Source organism: Pyrus communis, chromosome 15, assembly GCF_041283825.1.
Source record: "Pyrus communis isolate YQ-2024b chromosome 15, ASM4128382v1, whole genome shotgun sequence".
Classification (NCBI taxonomy): domain Eukaryota; kingdom Viridiplantae; phylum Streptophyta; class Magnoliopsida; order Rosales; family Rosaceae; genus Pyrus; species Pyrus communis.
This window is the reverse complement of record NC_142579.1, coordinates 2,992,973-3,017,452: the sequence shown is the minus strand read 5'-3', so window position 1 is coordinate 3,017,452 and position 24,480 is coordinate 2,992,973. Positions and strand designations below refer to the sequence as shown.

Genomic DNA, 24,480 nt, shown 5'->3' with positions numbered 1-24,480 from the left:
TAAAATAATAGGTTACAATCAATTGCTTGCCTGACCTTTTTTCGTTTTCTCCTTCAGCACCAATTTCTGAACAAATAATGATATATGCACCAACTTCTGGCTAAAATATACTTCTATAACAATCTGCATCACAGGAACATGCATTTCCAGTTCAGACACAAAAAAGCAAAGTATTCAACCTGAAAGTCATTACAAAAGATGTAAACTCAACCAAAAAAACTCGAACTTGACTACATAAGTACATATAAAACATGTAAAAAACAGGACAATACTATTTTTCATTATGAAAGATTGCGTAATTGGTAGCCTTGTCTGCACCTTTCAAAACAACAAAAGGTGAGGAGTGGGTGGGGAGAGATCGAAATGGGCATAGAGATGAGCAGCGAGGAGAGAGAGATGAGCGGCGGAGATGTGAGAGAGGTCAGCGAGGAGAGAGAGACGAGCGGTGGACACGAGAGTCTGGGTCGTGGTAGAGAGATCGAACAACTTTAGGGTTTTTAGTTTTTATTTTTATTTTATATGTATTAAAATAAACGGTTAAATGGGTACCCATTTATAACCACCTATTTAAATTTTACGGGTAAACGGTTATATCTATAACCGTTTATTTATATAAACGGTTACCCATAACCGTAACCGTAAATTTTAAACAAGCCATGAACCGTGGTTACCCATAAATTGCAGGTATTTTGCCCATCCCTAGGTTGGATGGTGGAGTAAATGATGGCAACAATGGTGGTGCAGCGGTGGTGCTCATGACAATCACCTTCAAACTGAGACTTACCACTATATAAGGACATAGTCATCGATCATGATGAGGCAAATGTTTCTCTACCAAGAAACCAGAGTTTTTGTATTCATTCCATCTAACAATGAGGGTGTAGATTTAATTGGCAATATGGGAAGTAGCTCAATTTACTTATAAGTTCATACAAGGTCCCTCCTCTCATCAATGTGGGATTCATTCTCAACACGTCCCCTCACGTGTGACGAATATTCAAGCCTAACGCATGGACAACACAACTGGGTGACGTGGAGCTCGTGTGGCCGTTTGGCTTCACACGTGGAAATACCTGCTCTAATACCATAAAGAAAGTTAAGGTTCCACCATATATAAAACCAATTAGCAATATGGGAAGTAGCCCAACCTCTTATAAGCCAATGCAAAATCCCTCCTCCCATCAATATGAGATTCATTCTCAACAATGAACAGGTGGTCTTAGTTTATAGATTTCGTTTATGGTTTTTGTACTACAAAGTATGTATCAATGAGTGATTGAAGAACATATAATTGCAGAGAGCAATGAGAGGCAGAAGGAATGAAGTCGTTGGTTCTGTATTGATAGATTTGGATTACATCACAAGAGTGATGTGGATGCAAGCTAAGTAGCCGTTGCACTCCCACTCACACAACAAGCATGACCTATGTACAGTGCACATGACTAACTTAAATACTTATTTGTTATGCAATCTAGCATATGAGCTGGTTCTAATTTCAGCCCTTTATTTGCAAACTAAGAACAACTTTAAAATTTTCAAAAATTCAAATGATTCATTCAAAGTATCAGCTTCAAAGCTTACATTCCAACACTCCCTTCTAAGCTTGTAACTGATTTTACTCGGAGCATTCCTCTAAAGTATGTAAGCTTGTCCTTTGGAAGTGCCTTGGTCAAGATGTCTCCCATTTGTTCTTCTGTTTTGCAAAAACCAATTTCAATTTTATTCTTTTGGATTGCTTCTCGAATGAAACGTAATTTTCTATTGATGTTCCTTGTCTTCTGATGGAAGACAAGATTGTTTGTCATAGCTATAGTTGAGGTATTGTGACAAAACAACTAAGTATGTTTCAATTTGTTCTTCACCAAAATCTCAACCATTTGGCTTGAGAAGTTGCCTCTGCTGCACTGACATACTTAGACTGTTGTGCCTTGGCCCGTTCGTTAGTGCGGAACCGAGATTCAGATTACAACCTCACCAAAATCACACACAGTTGAACAAAATAAAATACAAGAAATAAAGACACAGAGAAATTTACGAGGTTCGGCAAAAAACTGCCTACGTCCCCGGAGAGATATTGCTCTTCACTATGAGAATAACAGTACAAGTATACATGAGTTAAATCGACATAACTCAATCCCATATCCCTTGTACACCCACTCACAGAATTTTCCCAAGAGCCTCACTCTACCCCAAGAGTTCTTTCACTAGAATACTTTTCACTCTAGCTCTCTTGATTTTCTCTCAACCCATGTTCAACCTTTTCCATGAGAGAGCCGAATGCTCTCCCCCTTGGATGCTCTCTATCTCTCATCCGTATCCTTGTTTTGCCAAATGCTCTCTTTTTATGCTTTTCTTAATCCAAGCCCTCTCCCACCCGAAAGCCACAAAACATGGCTTTGGAAAAACCACAAAACATGGCTTTGAAAAAGCCACAAAACAAGGAACTAATTTGGCCACTATCCAACAATCTCCACCTTGGCCAAATTATACCAAAGTCCATTGGCCTTACGTACCAGCATGCACACTCTGAATCCACCTCGTTGGTCCTGTTCTGATTCAGTTACTGCCAATGCATGTGCAGCTGCTGCAAGCTAAAAATCACCATTTAGCTTCAGACAGGATCTCAACACATCCTCGTCTCCTCCAGCAGGTTTTCCTCCTCTTCATTGTCTGCAACCTGGAAACTCGTCAGCGCGCCTATTTCCAGCAACAACCCATCAAGCCAGACAAAATTCCCACACTTCCTCCTACCTCAGGACCTTCTCATCACCTGTGAATCCCATAGCTCCACCTGCTGCAAAACCCCTGCAACACTTGAGACTAAACATCACCAGGAGAAGTGTTGATTCGAGTACCTAGAGGGCATACTCAAAGTCTTCCACCACAAACTTGCTAACCCGGCCTTGCACCCGTAGCACTGTGGACCCTTGCCTCCGGAACCGGATCCGAACCTGCTGTCTCTCTCAGATCCTCTTTCCAATTTTCTTCCACGATTTCAACCTTGAATAGCTTAAGCAGTCTTGTGCCCACCATCATCCATGGTCTCTTGTGTGTATCATTCCACACCAAAGAAGCTTGCACCTGTTCCAAACTTACTGTTTCTTTCCTTGCAGTAAAGTTTCACAAGCTTCTCGTACAAATCTGAAAGTGAGGTAAGAAGAAAGAGGCCTTTGTCTTCTTTCTCAACATCAACTTTCGCAGTTGATCCAAACATCCCTAAACACGGCTTCCATTTCTTCAGGCTTCCATTACTCTCCTTTACCAAGAGCAAAACCGCCTCTCCCTTTAAACTGCTCAACTGAAAATTCCATGGTGAACAACAAATCTGGACCTCCAACGAACCAAAGCCCCCAACGATGCTCTGATACCAATTGTTGTGCCTTGGCCCGTTCGTTAGTGCGGAACCGAGATTCAGATTACAACCTCACCAAAATCACACACAGTTGAACAAAATAAAATACAAGAAATAAAGACACAGAGAAATTTACGAGGTTCGGCAAAAAACTGCCTACGTCCCCGGAGAGATATTGCTCTTCACTATGAGAATAACAGTACAAGTATACATGAGTTAAATCGACATAACCCAATCCCATATCCCTTGTACACCCACTCACAGAATTTTCCCAAGAGCCTCACTCTACCCCAAGAGTTCTTTCACTAGAATACTTTTCACTCTAGCTCTCTTGATTTTCTCTCAACCCATGTTCAACCTTTTCCATGGGAGAGCCGAATGCTCTCCCCCTTGGATGCTCTCTATCTCTCATCCGTATCCTTGTTTTGCCAAATGCTCTCTTTTTATGCTTTTCTTAATCCAAGCCCTCTCCCACCCGAAAGCCACAAAACATGGCTTTGAAAAAACCACAAAACATGGCTTTGAAAAAGCCACAAAACAAGGAACTAATTTGGCCACTATCCAACATAGACTTTGCAGTAGAGAGTGCAGCTGTGTTTTGCTTGATTGAAGGTCAATAAAACACACCAGATTCAAGATTGAATGCATATCCAGAAGTACTTCTCATGTCATCTTCACTTTCATCCCAGTCATTATTACAGTAGCATATAAGAAGTGCAATTTTTCCTTTGATGTATTAAAGGCCATAATCCAATTTGCCCTGAACATATCTCAGAACCCTTTTAGCAGTTTCCATGTGTTTCTTAGTCAGACTACGCATGACTCTTGAGAGAAGGCTGGTAGCAAACATGAAATATGGCCTTGTAACAGTTAAGTAGAGCAATCTCCTCACTATCTTCCTATACCCAGCTTCATTTGCAGCCTTACTACCATCAACTTTGCACAATCTATCATTCACAGCAAGTGCAGTCCTAACTCATTTGCAATCATTCAATCCAAATTTCTCAAGCAATTTCATAGCATATTTCTTTTGGTGAATGAAAATGATTTTTTTTTTTTTTTATCAGTTTGGACAATTTTTATACCAAGAAAATAATGTAAGGCCCCAAATAAGTCATTTCATAATGCTTCATCATGTCACTCTTGAATTCTTCAAGTATTGATGGACAACTTCGGGTATAAATAATGTCATTCACATAGAGAGATACAATGATTATACCTAAGTTTCCATTGGCTTCGGTGTAGAGAGTAGCTTCACTTAGACTTTTCTGCAATCCACCTTTGGAGCAATAAGAGTTTATCTCATCATACCAAGATCTAGGAGCTTGTTTTAGACCATAGAGAGCCTTGTTGAACTTGTATACTTTATCTTCTTCATTTTGGACTATAAAAACCAGAGGCTGATCAACATAAACTTCTTGCTTAAGTACTCCATTAAGAAATACAGACTTTATATCTAGTGGATACAACTTCTACCCCTTTTGAGCTACCAAGGTTAGTAAGGTTCTTACTTCTTATTATGTCAAGCCTTGCAACTGGAGCAAATATTTCATTGAAGTATACTCCAGCGTTTTAGGAATAGCCTTTTGCTACCAATTTGGCTTTATTCTTCTGTAATGTGTCATTCAAGTTCAGTTTTGTCTTGTAAACCAACTTTACACCAATGACAGGTTTGTTGGATGGTTTTTTTTTTACCAATTTCCAAGTGTGATTCTTCTCAATCATATCAATCTCAGCTTGCATTTCTTTTTTCCATAAGTCATCCTGAGCTATTTTTTCATAGTTATCAGGCTCCATAATACATACGCTACATTGAGCTAACACATCATTGAAGCATTTCTATGATGTGAAATCATAACTCGGAGACAGTTCACTTTCCCCTTGAGAGTTAGGATCATCAACAATTTGAGTTGATTCATCATGTGAGATGAGAGGGGATGTGACAAGAGATCTTGTCATTCCTTGTTCCATTTCAGGTTCTATCACTCCACTGCCTTCATTATCAACTGCAATTGACACACTAACATACTCTTAAGTGTTTGTTCTCCAATCCCATCTGCCATTTTCATCAACACATCTCCAAACAAGATAACCTTCTTTGTACTAGGATTGGACAGCCTGTTCCCTTTTTCACTTGTACCATAGCCTACATGAATGCATTTTTAGCTATTACCTTCAATCTTGTGTCTCAAATTTAAAGGAACAAGCGCATAGCACAAAGAACCAAAATTCTTGAGATGAGCAATCCCTGGTTTTCTACCACTATAAGCTTCAAAAGGTATCATTTTATTCAAGGCTCTAGTAGGCCATATGTTGAGTCAATACACTGCTATATGCAAAACTTCTGCCCAAAATTGATATAGCATGCCTTTTCCATGCAACATTACCTTCACCATTTCAACAACAGTCATGTTCTTTCTCTCAACAACACCTCTTTGCTAAGGTGTGTAAGCCATGGTTACCTGCCTTTGAATCGAAGTGGTAAGCAAAACTCAATAAACGTAGTGGACATGAATTCTCCCCCTCTGTTACTTCTAAGACACTTCACCTTGTATCCACACTGCAACTCAGTCATTGCTTTAAACTTTTTGAAATGTTCAAATGCACCTGACTTGTGCCTCAAGAAATAGACTCAAGTCATTCTTGTGCGGTCGTCTGTGAACAACAAAAAGCACTTGTTTCCTGCATTTGACCACAAATATTTTTGTGCACCTATTCCATGGGCAATTTGACCACAAACATTTTGACATGGTGCTTTTGGGTTTTCCTTCAAACCAACACTTCCCATAATGCAATTTGTCAAAATGTTTACAAGTACTGTTGTTTGAATCCTAAGTGGCAACCTGTTTGGGAGCAAAGTTGGGCTTATTATCCTATTTCTTTTCCTCCTTCTTCTAGTTTTTCCGTCTTTTGACTGTCAGAAAATCCACTAGATTTAGGATAATTGGAACCTACATTTAGGCTAGCAAATACCCTCTCAATAGAGTTCTCAACATGTCTATCCAACCTTTGTTCGAAACGACAAAACCCCTTCAATGAAGCTACAACTTCTTGTACCACAAGATATCAAGATCGTTAGAATGCTCAATCACATTACAAATCGAATCATAGGAACTAGGCAACCTTAGAAGCTACAACTGGTATGATGACATCCTTTACAAAGGGTTAGTTTGGAGCCCAATGTAACATTATCTAAGAAGGATTCGTAGCATTAACGAGAGATGGTTAGAGATAGAGATTCATATCACCCTCAAATCCAAAACGTTGAATTATCATAATTTACCACTTTTATTATATGGATAATACTTGCATCCCCCCTTAAGGGATGAGCTCATTCCCACATGCAAATATATATATATATATATATATATATATATTACTGTACACATTTCATAATTTGAACCGTTCAATTTCTTAATTCTCATTTGAACATCACCCCTACAAAAACTCATTTGAATCGGACAACATTTAGTCATTCAAATGTATAGAATAAATCAAAGGTGTAGGTACCAAGTATCATATTCTTGATGAATTGTTCATTTATTTAATACATTTGGATGATTAAATCGAATGATTTTCCATAGGAGTGATCTTCAAATGATGATTAAGAAATTAAATGGTATTGTTGATTCCAAATTGAAGGCGAATCAAAGATACATCCAAAAGCCAGTTAAACAAAGATACAGTCAAAAGTTTAGAGGTTAATTATACTGTTATTTCTTAGGTATCCGTTAAATTCCACTAATCATAATAAGATGATCATCACAAACTATCTTTATTAAACTCATTGGCTTGGCATGCAATCAGTTAGCATATTCATCAGTTAACCACACAAGCTACAATACAACACTTGATACAGATCGAACAATGCAGAAACTTACTATACAAATGAGAATTTTACAATCTTGTCAGCCAACTTCTGCCCCTCGATTCGTTATTTTCTCTAGTTATCCAAACCGTGCAAGAAAAGCAACACGAAAACACGTACGCAGACTAATGCGCAGATTTCAGAAACATAAGAGTGTACAAGCTTCCATATGCTGCACGAATCCTATGCAGTGGTGTCAAGGAACGGATAATCAGTGTAGCCAATAACCGGTTCAGACACGTAGAATGTGCTTCTGTTGTATTTGTTCAGAGGAGCATTAAGCTCGAACCTCTTCGGCAAGTCTGGGTTAGCCAAGAACCAACGACCATAAGCGATAAGATCTGCATGGCCCTCAGCCACAGCATTGCTCCCATCCACCTCCTCATAACCACCAGCAGCAATGAATGTACCATTAAAAGCCTTTCTCATGGGTACAAGACTCTGGGGGCAATCACTTTTTTCTCCAACTGTCTTCATCCTCGGCTCAACCATATGGCAGTACAGGATCCCATATTTGTTCAACGCATTGGCCAGATAAAGGCCCAACGCTTCGGGATCTGAATCCACTGATCCATTATAGTTAGCAAATGGAGATAACCTAATTCCAACTTTATCCGCTCCTATCTCGTTAGCAACAGCTTCAACGACTTCCAGAGCAAATCGACAACGATTCTCCATAGATCCGCCATATTGGTCTGTTCGGTCATTCACTTGATCTTTCAGAAACTGTTCAATAAGGTATCCATGGGCCCCATGAATTTCCACTCCATCAAAGCCTGTATACCAGACAAACAATTTCAGTGCACCGAATATAATTTGTAATCTAGCATGAACTATTGTCACGCATCTAGTCAAACTGCAAATTAAATCTATGCCTTTAACTACATTTGTAAGTTAAAGATGGTTCGTTTGCTTATTTTGATAGCAATTTTGAGTTCTTGCAAATTTTATTTCATACTTAAGTGAAGACAAAAATACCAGCTTCCATAGCATTCCTTGCAGCAAGTCTGAAATCATTGACTATTTGTGGGACTTCATCTGTCCTTAATCGCCTTGGAGGAGAAAATACAGCAACATCAATGCCATTAGTTCGTATTTGGGGGGCTAGTACCTTGTCAGTAGAAGAGATTGGAGCTTGCCCATTTGGCTGAAATCCTGTAAGAAAATATAGATAGACTCACAATCTGAAAGATTTCTGTTGCAGGAATATCAAGGCAGCTTTCTGATGCTTCAATGGGCTAACTTTTCACTTATGATTCGAACGCTTTCAATGACATAAAGTGAAGTCACAAAATTGTATCTTAGAAACGCACCGGTATTTGAAATCCTCCCACCATGCCAAATCTGACAGAAGAAGATGCCACCTTTAGCATGAACAGCATCAACAATGGGTTTCCATGATTCAATTTGCTCCTTTGTCCATATACCGGGAGTATCTGGGTACCTTCGCATATTAAAGAAACAAAAATGTTATCAAACTTTGAAATTAAGATAAAATTTAACATAAAGAAACTTGAGAAAAGCTAATCTTTGTGAAGTTACCCTTGAGCAGTGTCAGAAATTCCAGTGGCTTCAGCTATGAGAAGACCCCCGTTAGATGTTCTCTGAGAGTAATATAAGACCGCATGCGGCTGAGGAACACCTCCGTAAGATCTTTGTCTAGTCAATGGTGCTAAGACAACTCTGCAGAAGGCAAGGGAGAAGTATATTATCAGAATACACCTACTAGATAGCCTATGACAAGTTTGATAGGAAGCATTATCCGATCTTGCTAAACAGAATACGATTTAAGTAATACGACCAAAAAGCGAGAAAGGAGATTTACTTTTCCTAGCCAAGTGCATCTAATATCAAAGATGAATTAAATAATTTCAGGTCAAGGTCAAGTACTAACTCAGGTGTGGTGAGTGCTTCAGAGTTCACACAGTCACACCCCATGATGCACCATTTATATCTTGGGAAACAATGTCAAACTGTATGTCAGCCGGTTCTAGGCATCAACTATGCATATATTTGGTTCCAAGATCAGGGGCTTACAGTGAATTTCAGTAACACCTGTCCTAGTTTATTTTCTTTAAGAATTGACTACTTTAGTTTCTATGATATAGTTACAACTTCAAAGATACAGTCGGTGTATTCTTCACGAGCGCGTCTAGGAATTTGATAATCAGACAATCTTGAACACAAAGCAAGTAGTTCATGGCGGTAGACATCAATACAAACTGACTCAAAAGTTGCAGCACATTATCTGTCATAACTCAAACTCGCAAACGAAACCCGAGTTATCCAACCAATCAAACTAAACCAATTCCTTGCTTTACAATTCTACAAGTAATTTGATCATGCAAATGTTACATAACAAAGTAACAAACCATCCAATGAATTTGTGACGGAGACATGATTTTGGCCTAAAAGGGGCCCAAAAGTCTCAATCTGAAATGCTCTCCTAATCTTGTAAATATTACTCTGACATGTGGTGAGCAACCGAGCATCGTCGTTTAGGTATATGCTATGATATCGTCCTCATCATCCTCTTCCTTAAATCTAAACCCCAAGCCTGTCAGACTTTCTTCCTCGCTCCCTCCTCCAAAGCTCACAAGCAACGAATTACTTGAACTCCATTGAAGTCACCAACCTCAAATCAAACCTCATGAAAGAAATTAAACTAAAAACGTTGAACTGGGGCCTTGAGCCTACCTAAAAACCATGAGAATCATAAGCATAACACTAAACTTTTCTGCGTGAAAAAATAAAATATCAAGATGGGCCTGGACCATCATGGTCTCTCCATGGCTCCTCCTATAACCAGTAATTTCATTTTTCTTGTTAGAAAACTGGGAGTTTCTGCAACCTTGTTTCCAAACGAACAAAACCCAACGCCTAAACCTCAACTACTCCAGCAGACTACAAAATCAATGCAGAATGTAGAAGAATATAATATTGTAGAAAAAGTTGAGCTAGTGAGTGAGTGAGTGAGTGAGTGAGTTAAGTTACCTATGAGAAAGATTGAAGTTTCCAAGTTTGTAAGGAGAAAGGAGAGGGCTCGTGGAACCACCTACTTGAGTTTCATCAGTGGTAGCCATCAACTGGGTTCAGAGCTTGATCCTGATTTTTGTGTTTGGTTTTTTATTCGATTTGGTCTGCTCCCACACTGGCTATTTATGCGTTTGGGGAGAGGAGGCAGAGGCGGATGGTTGACAACACTAGCTCTAGCACTAGCACAGTCCGATGACTGAGTGACTGACTCCAACCGGGTACATTAGCACTAGCACAAGTGGCAGAGGCAGTGCTTGGCCGGGCGGCTACTTTTCAATCATTTTTTCTAATTTTTTATTGATACGTTCGATGACGTTTGCAATTACCTAATCTTGTTTTTTTTTTCTTTTCTAATGCAAGAGATATCGTATCTTATTATACATGGATGACAAACTCGTTTTTTCTTCGTACTGCTTCGTTATGACATGAGACAATAACGTCTTTTTACATCTGGTATAGAAGTGATGGCTGCCAATGCGGATACCACCAACGACCATTTGCCTATAATTTGGACATTCTTTTATTAAATTTTACTTTTATCCGAATGATTACATCCATGCGTTTTAGTTCAATTATTTTCCTTGTTTTTTGTCTCATCCTTTAATTTGATTCATCATGCACAATGGGATCCCCATTTATTACCAAGGGCAAGCGTCATTTTTGCTAGAATACTTGATTTCGTGGGGGTGGAGGATGGAGTAATTGGTGGCAACAATGGTGGTGCGTTGGTGGTTTTGATGATAGTGTTAGCGACAATCATGGTGGCATAAATTATTTTTTTAAGAGCATTTTCATGTAAAATGTTCTTAGTGAGGTTGGATAAGGAATATCGCAATATCAGCAAATGGGATAACAATCCTTACAATCGCGGTCAGACATAAGTTACGATATATCATGTTATCATGTGGTTAAGCATCTCTTTAAACGGGACACTTAATCGGCACCCTTTGTCACATCTTCCAAAGTCAAACAGTTAATGACTTTATGGGCTGGATAACAGGTCTCAAACAAGCCAATAATAAGACGCCACGCGTGGTCTAATAAATTACCTTCAAGTTCAAACTTACCACTGTACAAGGGCATGGTCATCGACCATGAAGAGGCTAATGTTTCTCTACCAATAAACCATAGCTTTCGTATTCATTTCATCTGCTAAAGCAGAAGTATTTAATTTGGATCTAATAAATTTTAGAAAATTCTCATTTAGTACCCTAAAGTATCGTAGTTTTTAAAGTTTCAAACAGTAAGTTTTTTTATCCAAGTGTCATACTTAAAGTGAGAATTATGAAACATCTTTGTACATCCGTTAAATTTTTCGTTAAAATATCTTTTAACCCATTACATGACGCTTATATGAACAATAGATAGGCACCACGTGTTAATCTAGCCTGATGTGGACACAAAGAAATCGAAAACCTGCAATTTTCTGAATCTCTGTACTGTAATTAACATCCTTTAAAAGAAAGAATGTTTTAGCTCTTATAGCAAGTCCCATCCAAAAGAAAATCTTAGCTTTATACGGCACTGATGAGGAGTACGAATGTCTTGTTTAGTAAGCACTGGCATGAACGTGTGACGTATCATAAGCATTCCTTACTCCAGTATCCTTTCCCCCACCCATGTCCCTTGGGAAATAGTACGGACTCGGTATGTTTGTGCACGTGCCGTTATTCTCAAAGCACATTTTCGAGGCCAGAATTTAATTAGAAGGTCCTTCTTATTTAAAAACATAATAATTTTTTAGACAATATATTCATACAAAATTCAAAATCACCTTCCATCAATAAAAAAAAAACTTGTTTTTCTCTATCAGATGTAAGGGTTTTAGTCGAAATGAACGTAGGATAAACAAATGGTGATGATAAAGTTTAATTATAGTATGTGGATCTATTGATAAATTTGATTTTTATTATTAATTCCATCTTGTACTGAATAGTAATTATGCAATAGGATAAACAATTAACATTTAAAATTTAAGTTGGGTGTAGAAAGATATTAGATGAATTTAAATAAATTTCCCCTTTAAATAATTTTTTAAAAGATGATATTCAAATAAAATTTAATAAATTAAACAATTTCGATTATATACTTTGTACGATCAAATACATTATTTGCAAAGGAGCTCATTTTCCCAAAAGCAAGTAACAAAGTTAAAAAAAAACATTAAAAAAAAAAGAATTTTAACGAAAAGGCTATGGTACTGTTCAATTTAATGAAAAATCATATTTTTACATTAAAAAATCAATCTAGTATTATTTACTTTATCTTTTATTTTATCCTTATCATTAAAACTCAAAACATTCAAATTATTTTCATTAGTTTCTTTGTAAAAAAAAAATAAAAAAAAAATTCCGCGCATAAGCACGAGCATATTCGGCAAGCACCTTTTTCACCTTTTTCTTTATCTTTAATTTTATTTTGTAAAAATCTGTAAACCCTAATCAATCGATCACCACCGCACATATATTTCCCTCCACAAACCCTAAACCCATCCGTCCTCTACATTCCACTCCACCGTAACTCTCTCTCTCACTGTCTCTCTGCAAGTGCAACTCTGCAACGGTTAGCTTTCAAGGATTGGACAGTCATCGTTGACCCAATGGCTTTAGTAAGTATCTTCCCTCCTCCATTTTATTTTATTTATTTAATCTGGTTGTGAAAGATTGAGGATGAACTCTCTTCTTGCTTTAATCACATTGTTAAAACTTTTTACCACTGATTAATTTTCGCATGAACTTGAGTTGATGAGGTGCTCTCTTACGTTTTACCATTGATTTTTACCTACACTTTTTGAACTCGGTGATCCCCTTGTTCCATGGTAAATGATTCCAACACATACAGTAACAAGATCACTGCACTAAATGTACTTCGTTTTCGATTTAGATCTTCCTTTTTCTCTGTTTTTGATTGTTGCTTTTACTCAAAACCGCTCATTGGTGCCGGGAAAAACAGCAAAATGGACACAAGACTGGTTAGGTGATGTGGGTAATTTTATCGGCTGAACGGAATGTTTATGTGTGCTTGATCTTCTTCTTTTAGGTGCTGCACGCCGGAAGCACCAACAAAAATGGTTTCAAGGCACTTATTGCTGCTGAGTTTAGTGGTGCCAAGGTTGAACTGGTCAAGAATTTCGAGATGGGTGTGTCCAACAAAAGTCCAAAGTTTCTCGAAATGAACCCCATTGGGAAGGTGGACTTTATTTCTTTTTGGGCGTAGTTTATATATGTTTATTGAAGTGTGTTTACTGGGTTTTGTTTTCCTGAATTGGTTTTTGGTTGTGTAGGTTCCTGTATTAGAAACACCTGATGGCCCTGTTTTTGAGAGCAATGCCATTGCACGCTACGGTGAGGCTAGATTTTAAGTTCCTTTATATCTAGAAATGTTGTTGTTTTAAATCTAATTGTATGATTTAATTTGTTGCAGTTTTAAATCTAATCGTATGACATAATTTGTTGCAGTTACTCGGTTGAAGGCAGATAATCCTCTTTATGGTTCTTCCTTAATTGAATATGTGAGTGATATGAGGGCTGTCTTGCACTTTTATAAAATCCCATTTAATTATGCATGCCTTAATGATACGAGGAACATGTTGTTTGGGTTAACGAGATGTTACAAAATTACTGGCACACAAAGTAAGGCAACTTTGATTTATAATTGGGTCACATATTATGATTGTATGAATCAATATGAATCAAGAAGCTTCATAACGTACATTAGAGTCTTTGCTGACAGAGATCTTCATTAGAATACAGATTTGATTTGCAAATCATATTCTGTAGAGTTGTAATTTTTACTGACACATTGTTGATTTTGGCAGGCTCGTGTGGAGCAATGGATTGATTTTGCCACACTGGAGATTGACGCCAATATTTTGCGATGGTTAATACCACGTATTGGTTTTTCTGTTTACCTTCCTCCGGTTAGCCATTACTGCATTTAGTTATTCAGATCTGTTATACATTGTTGTCATTTTATGTATCTAAGTGGGTATATCAAAACAACTTACACCATTTGTTTTCTTTGGCGCAAAGGTTGAGGAAGCTGCGGTTTCTGCATTGAAGAGAGCGCTAACTGCTTTGAACACTCATCTTTCTTCCAACACGTACCTGGTTGGGCATTCTGTCACTTTGGCTGATATCATTCTGACATGTAATTTGACTTTGGGATTTAGCAGGTTATTCACAAAAAGTTTTACCTCTGAATTTCCTCATGTTGAGAGATACTTTTGGACCTTAGTTAACCAACCAAATTTCCGCAAGATATTGGGTGAAGTTAAACAAGCAGAATCCGTTCCATCTATTCAATCAGTAAAGAAGCCGTCACAGGCGAAGGAACCTGCAAAACCTAAGGCCAAGGATGAGCCAAAGAAAGAGGACAAGAAAGAATCAGCAAAGCCTAAATTAGAAGAGGCTGCGGAAGAAGAGGCACCCAAGCCCAAGGCAAAGAATCCTCTTGATCTTTTGCCGCCTAGCAAGATGATTCTGGATGACTGGAAAAGACTTTACTCAAACACAAAGACCAACTTCCGTGAGGTTGCTGTTAAAGGTGATTCTTTATCACATACTATACACATGGCTTCACCCATTTCTTGTTTTTAATTTTCCATGTCTTCATAGGTTGCATGTGGTAATGCATTTCCATTCAGTATATAGTTATCTGATACTTTTGTCTATGACCTGTTAGCAGGCTGGTACAAGCAGATCATTGAAAACTTTGCAATATGGTTTATACTCCTCAATATTTTTTTTACAATCTTGGAAACATTTAATATTTAGCTTGAAAAAGACATTTTTATTGCTCTTTCACACAGAACAATATGAATTACTTCTTCAAATTACCGAATCCACTTTTTTTTTTTTTTTTTTTTTCCAAATCTTTGGTTTGTGCTGTTGCTCTTTCAACTAAAATAAACAAACGCGTCTTATCTTATTTTTTTAGTTCTTTTTTGTTTATCTGTTTTTAATTTTTAACGTCAAAACAAATCAATTATGATGGAAAGTAATTCAATTGATAACAGAAAATAATCTCAAGATTTTGAGGGAACCAATTAGGAAAGAATTATTATTTAATTATCAAGTACCTTGTTCAGAATTTTGTTCTGAAAGGGGTGGCAACGCTCACCACCTAGTTGGGTTGGTGAGCAGATTCGGACTTATTATGTTTTTTGTGACCAAAATGTGGAATATCCTTCGACTAAATTCATGATTCTTGCAATTGAGAATAAAATTATAAAAAAAAAGAAAAAAGGAACTGTCGTATCAATGTGGAACTAGTCTAATCTATGGAGTAGAGAAGTATAATGTAGCCATCAGTGTTGATTCCGTACCATCTCCCATTTTCTGTTGACTCTGTGACATCTCTACCTTCTCTAAGTCATTTTGCCACTGTTTCGCTTAAACATCGCCACTCTTCTCTATCTGATTAGTTACTAGGCAAGCCATGCATTGCTTGTATCTATTAATGAAGGTCAGGTGCAAAGCACCTTGACACCTTTTAAGATAGGAGTGGCAGATAACTGTTAGGTGTGCTTGTTGTGGATGAAGAATCACATGGCATCTTGCTATTTAACTACCTTCAGATATCCATTTTTAGGACATTCACGATTACTATTCTTGTTAAGGGCAAGGATTTTGTTCAGTAAAGGTTGTAGAAACTGTGAATATGTGTACCTATTTTTCTTAAATACCGCTTTATGACATTTCACTTCTTTCTGCAGGATTCTGGGACATGTACGATCCTGAGGGTTTCTCTCTTTGGTTCTGCAATTACAAGTACAATGATGAAAACACTGTTTCCTTTGTGACTTTGAACAAGGTGGGTGGTTTCTTGCAGCGGATGGATTTGGCTCGTAAGTACGCGTTTGGAAAGATGTTGGTGATTGGCTCGGCCCCTCCCTTCAAGGTTAAAGGCTTGTGGCTCTTCCGGGGACAAGAAATCCCGAAATTCATAATCGACGAGTGTTATGACATGGATCTGTACGAGTGGCGTAAGGTTGATATCACTGATGAGGATCAAAAAGAGCGTGTCAATCAAATGATTGAAGATCATGAGCCTTTCGAAGGGGAGGATTTATTGGATGCCAAATGTTTCAAGTGAATAGAGAGTTGTCAAGAGAAGTAGATGTACTGTGTTAGGGCTATAACAATGTCTTCTGATCGTAGTCCTTTTATTGAACATTGTTAGAGGTTCATGTATTTTATTTTCATGTAACGTTGTCCGTTGTATCAGAATTATTAAACCGAAATGTGCGCGAAAAGTTATTTTTGCAATGGTACTTCTCAAATTACAGACAGCAGGAAGCATACGATATTGTTCTTATCTCGAATGAGAATAAAGTAATCACCTGACATGCTTAACGAGCCACGCCAGTGTGTTTCTATGAGCCTCCTCTGCACGCTTTACAGCTTCTTCATCTTCAGCATTGTAACTCATGGTCCAACCGTGTTCAGCTTTCGGAAATATCTTCACAAAGCTATCAACCTACAACGAAAGAAGCTCGTTTAGTTTTTAAACTAAACGTACGAAATTAAAACTTGTGGAAAATGGCTTGATCATCTGCAGATTGAATCTCTGCACCTCAGGTTTTGCAGCTAATATCTGCTCGAACTGTTTCACGAGTTCTGGTGGAGAATAGTCGTCAATCTCAGCTCCTTGAATCGCAATGGGAACTTTAACCTCTGTCAACAAGTTTAAGCACAGAACGTTTTAAGTATGACGATGAAATTAGCAACCGATTGATTCACCAAAATGTTTTTCAACGAAGATAGCTCTCTCTCTTTTCGACTTAAAAAGTTGGCATTTAAAGCAGTGGAAATTCATACCCTGAATATCATCCAAAGCAACAAATGAAGGATGTAACAGCACAGCCGCTTGGATGAAGTCGGACTTGGCAAGTTCAGTCACGACTTTGGCTGAGAACAATATCGATCAAGTTAATTTCTTCTGTGTTAGTCAGCTGTCTGTGTACAAGTTTACCTTGGGCAATGGAACTAATTAAGCATCCAGTAGAAAATGTTGTATGTGAAAGTAACCACTCACCACCCCAACAGAAGCCGGCGGCTCCAATTGCAGACACTCCTTTACCTTTAAGAGCATTAGTTATTGATTTTGCATCCTCAAATCCCTTATCCTAGTAAAACAATTAGCAAAGTTTCAGGCAGTGGTAGCTAGGGCCATCAGTTAAAGCATATAACAGAGGCTAGAGCGAGTGATTAACCGTTCCATGATCTTGTAACCAGACTGCTAGAGGCCTGTTATTGTCATATACAAATGGATCGCCATAGAAGAAGTCCGGAACTAGCACAAAGAATCCTGCAGCTGCAATGTTTTCGGCAAGCTTCCTAATCAAAGGATAAACCAGATTATTACATTGAACTTTCCGCAAGTGTATCGGCTTAAAAACACATACATAGTAGAAAACTCTCAGGAAGCTGAAGTTCAAACGCGGCATAAATGAGCGAAATTCACATAAACATCATTAGTCTCGAATAACTTCAACGCGTTCTAAAGAGCGAGGAAAACAGAAAATGCGTTGATCAAGGATAGAAACTAGAAAGTAAAGTTCGAATCAGCCATACCTCAAGTTTGGAACTCTATATCCTGCAGGACATGTCGAACATCTAACATTAAGCAAACGAAAGCTAGCAACGATGAAATGAAAACTCGGTACAAAACATTAGATTTAGAACCAATTAGAGAAATTTACAAGTACCAAAGACATTAGAGACAAGAAGGATGGCAAGCTTGGAGTTAGGGGAGCCCGCAACGTAGACGTTAAGGCCTCCAAGTTTTTCATCACTGTTGTCTACTCCGTAGCTTTCCGGTTTGAGAATTGGTGGATTTGAGCAGCACTGAGGGCCGGACATAGTAGTCGTCGTCGTCGATTTGCTAGCTAGCTGCTGTTAATTGTTCTGCAATATCTTCTCACTTGCAATTACCCTATAATATGTCCTAATTTTTATTAATTTGAACAATTCAAGGTTGGCACAGTTGAAGATAATCACATTAACAAAGGTAAAAATGAAAAGAAAAAGAGAAACGTATCTTCAGACGTTAAAGGTTAAATGTTTTACTTCTTGTAGTCCACATTTCTGTTTACTTGGTGGACTAGTTGGTTTGACCCATCTCTTTATTTATTTATTAATTTTGTATAATTTCAGAGTCGACATTTCAAACTCCACGAACACGAAAGAGTACAATACTATTCAAGTGATAAATGAACAATGCAAAATATGGTATGATGCATTTATATGGGCCTCATTTAGGGTGACTGTAGAAGGTATAAAACAATCTATTCCCTAACCTACCGCTTGAGTTCTAAAATTCTGTATTGACTTTGATCGTTGGAGAGTTTGTGGCCGGTACCACATCGGTGTCAAGGTTTTTAATGATCTTTGTTCTTGTTCTCATGCGAGTTACTATCGTTCACGATGGTGCACATATTTGGTCCCAACAAATATTTCCTCGTAATGTTATATTCGAAGTACTAGCAAACTTTCATCCATGGTTGGTGTTCTAACTACGACTTATGTGATAACATTGTTGGGTTGTGGACTACTTCAATACACGTGTGCGGAAGCGTGGCAAGTGACGTAAGCTAAGTAATCCAATTAATATGCATGGTCAGTGGAATGTCGGATTCTGTTAATCATATTAAATTAATCTATGTGATCATGGTTTATCGATGTGCTTGTGTTCATATCTAATAACATTAAGAACACATGCATAAACTTATATTAAGTTTAGAATTTTAACCTTTGGATTTCATATGTGGGCGAATTTGATATTGTTGCGGCTTCCAAGTGTTAGCTATCTACTAGTATTCACATGAATGAATTCTCTGGTTGGTGAAGCAAGAAGACAACGATCTACTTGTAAAACACCAATGTTTTAAAAAACTAGTTTTGAGACTAGCCTAGGCCTTTTTTTGGGCGGAACTATCAATAAAACGCGTCTGCCCTACAGAATCCAAATTGATTAATTTTTTGCATATATGATCATTAGATTATGATAAAGAGATTGAACAATTTCAGCTATGATATTCGAACAATGAAGATTAATTAATCGTAAGTGGAGGGACAAGTAAGTCCCCCCATGATCCCATGGGGGATACATCCTTAGACTCCATGCGATGCAATTTTTTTTCCTTCTTTTTTAGTTTTTACCAACTAATTCATTTCAATATTTCTCTTCTGTTGCAATCCCAATTTAGGAATGTAATTTTAAAAATCCTTATAGATCCTTAATTATAGGATTCTATATTATCTTTTGGATTGTAATGTATCATTCTCCGTTGCTTACTACTATAAATAAGGTGAGAAATGACACCACAAAATTCATTTAATTCTCTATTTTCTCTCTGCTTGTCGTCCCTCTTCCACTATCTATAATTCTTGAGTTAAATAGGCGTACAACATCTTCTACATTTTAGATCTCCGAATTGTAAAAGGCAAGGTAGCATTCGTTAGTTTGGAGCAAGCACTATCTATAATTCTTCAGTTAAATGGGCGTACAACATCTTCTACATTTTAGACATCCGAATTGTAAAAGGCTGGGTAACATTCAATAGTTTGGAGCGTGTTGGAGTTTTGTAAGTAGTGAAAAGGAAACAACGATCACTTAGTACTACGGTCTAATGATATTTCTTTTCACTTCTAAATGAGAGGTTTTAAATTTAATTATTGTCAAAAACAAATTTAAACTACAGTATCATGACTAACATAAGGCTTAGTTAAAAAAAAAAACATTTGTTAAAAAAAAAAAAAAACCAACAACAACAACGGAGGATAGCATTCCCCCCATCCACTTGCAAATTGCAATTGAAAATTCAAACATTGTATTTGACAATTTGTCATTTGTACTTGTACGACATCATCATCGTTGGTTTATTAGGTTCCCCGAGAAACACGACAGACGACATGAATGGATTTCGGAGCCGCCATTGCCAAGGCTGTCTGCAACTGCAAATCCCTCTTCTCCTCATCTTGTCCATTAGCCTCCTCTTCGGTTCAGTTTTGGCAGACGACCCCTCAACTCCCACTCCCAAAAACGGAGACAAAGCTTCAAGTGGGTCGGTGGCACTCAAGGCAGTGATTGTGCTGCTGGGGGTGGCGGCTGTCGTCGGCTTCTGCGTCTTCTTGTTCAGGATATGGCAGAAGAAGAAGAGAGAAGAGCAACACGCCCGTCTTCTCAAGCTCTTTGAAGACGACGATGAACTCGAGGTTGAGCTTGGCATTAGAGATTGATGATTAATCTCAATAAACTCTATCCCCCACCCTCCAGGTTGGTTGGTTTGTACATTTTACAAGATCATAATATCATTGTGTGTTGTAGGTAGCAGCCTTGATCGTGTTTATTGGGAAATTAATCCATATTTTTCTTCCGTAATCTTCTTTTGATGCCCTTTTTTTTATTTACTGATGTATGGAAAGGAAGATAATACCCCACAAATACAATGGCTAGTCTCAGATCTGGTTTTATCTTGTGAATTTCAGCGTTAATTGGTTGAACATCGAATAACTATGTGATCTTGATGTGTTCAACACCATTTAACTTGTATTTTTTACTCTTAAAGTTTTGATAATTTATAGATAGATGTGGCGATTGTACTATGGATTTCACTTTGCTAGGTTAATTAGTTGAACATGATGAGTACTACTGATAATTTTAGAGCGTGAATGTGATTTTTATTTTTTCTGTCAACCTGCATTAGTGAAGAAGAATTCAGAAAGTTTATCCTATATTAGATAGAAGATATATGAACATAGGATATAAAAACGTTTTGAGTGTTGCATGAGTACGACCATCAATAGTTGGAACATTTGAGGATGATCTTTTGATTATACAAAAACATGATCAAGTCTAGATCAGGATGTCATGATGGATGAGTGTCGTAGATTGTGAATCTTCGAATACAGAATCAAGGTGATTTGTCAAATCTAGAGGTAGCATAATTGAAAATAAGCTTGCACGGAACAGTCTGAATTGATTCTGTTGTGTGCTTTTTTACTAAAATCGCAGTACGTAATAACAATGTCAATTGGGGCTGAACGCGATAACCTCATGGATCATTGTAATCTAGTTAAAGAAAAAGTTTCTGGTGATAGCTACCGGTGATGTTTGGCATTATGAAATATCATGCAATGGAATATTCTTGTCAATTGTGTCGTATGTGATGCTAAAGTTATTGGTATGCTTTTGCACTCTGGGATTTCCGGAGCTGTTGATGGTCTCTATCTAAACCCTTTCGTTTTTTTCCCTAATGTTTTAATGTTTCAACTGAAGTTATTATACAATTGTGTGTGTTAAACGATTTGGTTAGAGAGCTTCATTGGGATGGAATTTTGAGAGGTATGAGAAGATGCTTCTAGATTTATATCTTTTAAAGTAGGTAATGCCGTAATAGAGTGGTTTGCTTTTGGCATGTTGCACGCTGATGTTCTTTTGAAATGTCTTTTCCATTGAACTGGTCTACAATATGGCTGTTGATAAGCATAAAGCATGTGACGGTGAGTTTTGTTGACAATTAGGGGGTGCAAAGAAAAACAGAAGAAAAGCAGTGAAGAATAAAGCAGATTGATTTGATGTAATACCCCTTTTTTGTGAGCTTTACACGCGATAGAAATTTCTTATGAAGTGCAACCATCTTAATAGTGATTAATTTTCAGATTGATTTCATGAAATTCTCTGTTTTATTAAGCACCATCTTGACAACTACCTATTAGTTTTCTTGTTAGGCTATCGTCTTTCTTCTGTTGTCTATTTTCGGTGCTAGATAACAGTAAATATTTTATGTTGGTTATCAGTGTTGATGATTCCAGAGAAGAAGAATACGTAATTGATAGCGGAAACTCGGAGCCAGGTTCAAATCATTCGTATTCGAAGAATTATGTTGCTGCTCTTGTTCGTGGGGTTTGGGTAGGGATGAGGATAGTTAGCTTTCAATTCAACCTCCGGTGTATTCGGATTTAGGATAATTGTGTGTACCAAACTGCGTAAGTTGTGGATGCATTTTGGGACTCCTTGCAAAATCCCGATGCTTCATCGCAGATTTCCGGTCGCCTCATTAGATCGTGCGCCGTATTACGCAGCCTAGCGAGCTACTTAATAGTATGATTCATTGACAAGTTTCTAATGTGGATGCAATTCCATTTACTTTGGATGCTAATTGCTAGCCTCGGTACCTTAAAACATTTCAAACTAATGGATGTTCGGTTTTGTGATCTTAAGCCCGAAACCATCATACCAAACCGGACAGACCGAACCGGCCAGCAAAGAAACCGACAGTCCGGTTTAGTAACTGTCTACTAAGATACAGGCCTTTTATGCAAAGGGATTCTCATTTTTTTTTTCAAAAAATGGGAAGTGTGGGGTCCATTTCCCATCGAACTTTAACGATCGGAACCATCTATTTTATAAGTCTCGATTCATAGATCATCCTTTCAAAATTTTAATTCAATCCGAAATCATTTGTCTATTTAATTATCAAGATTAAATTTCATTGTTTCTTATATAACAAAATATTCGATTCTTTTAACCTAATTCGATGTCTTAAATATTTTCAATTTGACTAATATTTTGCAAAGATGATCTATGAGGTGTAATTTAAAAAATAGACGGTTTAGATCGTTAAAATTCGATATGATGTGGACCCACAACTAATCTTCATTAAAAAAAAAAAATCACTTCTCTTGAAGGCTTCCCATAGATATATGACAAAGTCAACGTCAAGTCAAAATCAATAGAAGGGAAAAAAGACTACATGATGAATATGCTACCTTTCGGCTACTGGTGCTAGACATTTAATTACTAGCCCACACAACTAGGCTTGACAATTACTTCTCTATTCAAAATTAGAATACTTGAAAAGAAAAACAAAGTAGAAGAAAAATGCACAACCAAAGTTGAATTAAGGATAAAAATTTTGTACCAGAATTGTAACTTCGTTATTTTTGCAAAATACTTGTAGCTCAGTTAGTTAAAAACTCTTCTAAGATATTTAGGATTTTATAATTGTTAGATTTTGATTTTTGTGATTTTAACAAAAAATTTCACGATTAAAAAGTTCAAAGTATCTGATACTCAAAGCCAGCCTAGCAAACAAGTCGTGTTTGTCGTATTTGTGTCATTGTCCTGTCAAATTCATTATCTTAATGAGTTCTTAATATGTGACTCAATAACAATCCGGTTCGATATGGGTCTTGTCATCTTGTGTTAGATTAACAAGTCTGCAAGAAATTGTTATGCCTAAATTTGGCAAATGATATTTTATCGGGTTCTAACGGATGACCCGATAATGACCCAACTCGTTAATGTGTTCTTAACAAGTGATCCAATAACAATCCAACTCGTTAACAAGTTGACCTGAAATCTATTATTTTAGTGTTATTTCGTGACAAATTAATGAGTCGTGTGAAAAATTGTCAGACTACTCCGAAGCACATTAGATCTCAAACGAGTGCACGTCGTTTTCATCATAAGTGGCAAGAGAGAAGAAAGAGGAGGCACAAAAAACGATGCCCTAGCAAGCAAATGCAGGTCGTGAAAGCTCTATGCATTCAGATGCCGTAGGTTTCCTAAAGCGTATAGATTTTCACGTGGCCCAAATAGAACTTCCTTCCATAACAGGTTAGGCTATTGTTTGCTCTCCTGCCTTTACTGGTCACTAATAATAAAGTATTTTGCTTCATATTATATGTAAGTGTCGTAGTTCATATTTTATATCTATTAAATTATTGTAAAATGGGGGATAAATTCAAAATAAGCAGCAAAGTGTTTGTTGCATCTTTGCAATCAAGAAAAATGGTAAGTAAGAACTTGTCACATCGGTGATACACAAATAAGGTGTTAGTCAATGATTTTTCGACGTCTAAATTAAACTTAGATGGTGAATAGTGTTTCTTGGTGGATGAATGGTTACGTTCCATTAGTGAAAGGCTATCTATTTTTATAGCAGTAGAGATGAGCATGATGAATAACTTATAGAGAGAGGTCTATGTCGTGTGTTGTCATTGGTTCCTTTATGAACTGTTATCCTTCTCATTAAGTCAATTAGTCTTTATACTTGAGAGACAAGGTGAAGGAGGTAATTACGAGCCTCTGAGTTTTGAGTTTTTAAATACATTATGAGTTTCTGTGGTTGACTCATAGCTTAAGTTGGTCATTGTAGTATAAACGTTGTTGATCATAACTCCGTGATCAAGATTTTCAGTAATCATAGCCCAAT

At 37.3% G+C, this 24,480-nt stretch overlaps 3 protein-coding genes and 1 long non-coding RNA gene across 5 annotated transcripts; 2 read left to right on the top strand and 2 right to left on the bottom strand.

The window, feature by feature from the left end:
- Positions 1 to 7,108: 7,108 nt before the first annotated feature.
- On the bottom strand, positions 7,109 to 10,590 carry LOC137747226 (putative 12-oxophytodienoate reductase 11). The gene is made up of 5 exons (XM_068487298.2): positions 10,215 to 10,590; positions 8,763 to 8,903; positions 8,534 to 8,664; positions 8,199 to 8,375; positions 7,109 to 7,996 (listed from the first exon to the last, which is right to left on the bottom strand). The coding sequence occupies exons 1-5, from the start codon at positions 10,301 to 10,303 to the stop codon at positions 7,404 to 7,406; spliced, it is 1,131 nt and encodes a 376-aa protein (XP_068343399.2). The 5' UTR covers positions 10,304 to 10,590; the 3' UTR covers positions 7,109 to 7,403.
- Positions 10,591 to 12,573: 1,983 nt separating this feature from the next.
- Positions 12,574 to 16,548, top strand: LOC137710059 (elongation factor 1-gamma). Its single transcript, XM_068449017.2, has 7 exons — positions 12,574 to 12,864; positions 13,296 to 13,445; positions 13,540 to 13,600; positions 13,715 to 13,767; positions 14,074 to 14,175; positions 14,288 to 14,801; positions 15,973 to 16,548. Exons 1-7 carry the CDS (start codon positions 12,856 to 12,858, stop codon positions 16,350 to 16,352), a joined length of 1,269 nt encoding a protein of 422 aa, XP_068305118.2. The 5' UTR covers positions 12,574 to 12,855; the 3' UTR covers positions 16,353 to 16,548.
- LOC137710066 (endo-1,3;1,4-beta-D-glucanase) lies at positions 16,503 to 18,297 on the bottom strand. Of its 2 annotated transcripts, none has more exons than XM_068449032.2 (7): positions 17,968 to 18,297; positions 17,834 to 17,855; positions 17,473 to 17,596; positions 17,295 to 17,385; positions 17,078 to 17,167; positions 16,833 to 16,933; positions 16,503 to 16,736 (listed from the first exon to the last, which is right to left on the bottom strand). In XM_068449032.2, the coding sequence occupies exons 1-7, from the start codon at positions 18,119 to 18,121 to the stop codon at positions 16,596 to 16,598; spliced, it is 723 nt and encodes a 240-aa protein (XP_068305133.2). In that variant the 5' UTR covers positions 18,122 to 18,297; the 3' UTR covers positions 16,503 to 16,595. The 2 variants fall into 2 exon arrangements, with proteins under 2 accessions (XP_068305133.2, XP_068305126.2); XM_068449025.2 differs by having other exon boundaries at positions 17,232 to 17,385; positions 17,968 to 18,263.
- Positions 18,298 to 20,042: 1,745 nt separating this feature from the next.
- On the top strand, positions 20,043 to 22,409 carry LOC148690368 (uncharacterized). Its single transcript, XR_015956813.1, has 2 exons — positions 20,043 to 20,537; positions 22,061 to 22,409. It is a non-coding gene; the product is annotated as an uncharacterized LOC148690368 (long non-coding RNA).
- The last annotated feature ends 2,071 nt before the right edge of the window (positions 22,410 to 24,480 follow it).

Bases quoted from the DNA above. Each gene is read 5' to 3' on its own strand.
- LOC137710066 (XM_068449025.2), bottom strand. From the start codon at position 18,121: ATGTCCGGCCCTCAGTGCTGCTCAAATCCACCAATTCTCAAACCGGAA. The intron at 17,856-17,967 runs GTACTTGTAAAT...CATGTCCTGCAG, and splicing joins TCTTGTCTCTAATGTCTTTG to GATATAGAGTTCCAAACTTG. The intron at 17,168-17,231 runs GTAAACTTGTAC...TATTGTTCTCAG, and splicing joins AATTAGTTCCATTGCCCAAG to CCAAAGTCGTGACTGAACTT.
- LOC137747226 (XM_068487298.2), bottom strand. From the start codon at position 10,303: ATGGCTACCACTGATGAAACTCAAGTAGGTGGTTCCACGAGCCCTCTC. The intron at 8,665-8,762 runs GTAACTTCACAA...TAATATGCGAAG, and splicing joins ATTTCTGACACTGCTCAAGG to GTACCCAGATACTCCCGGTA. The intron at 8,376-8,533 runs GTGCGTTTCTAA...ATTTTCTTACAG, and splicing joins TGGGAGGATTTCAAATACCG to GATTTCAGCCAAATGGGCAA.
- LOC137710059 (XM_068449017.2), top strand. The intron at 13,601-13,714 runs GTGAGGCTAGAT...AATTTGTTGCAG, and splicing joins CAATGCCATTGCACGCTACG to TTACTCGGTTGAAGGCAGAT. The intron at 14,176-14,287 runs GTTAGCCATTAC...TTTGGCGCAAAG, and splicing joins TTTCTGTTTACCTTCCTCCG to GTTGAGGAAGCTGCGGTTTC.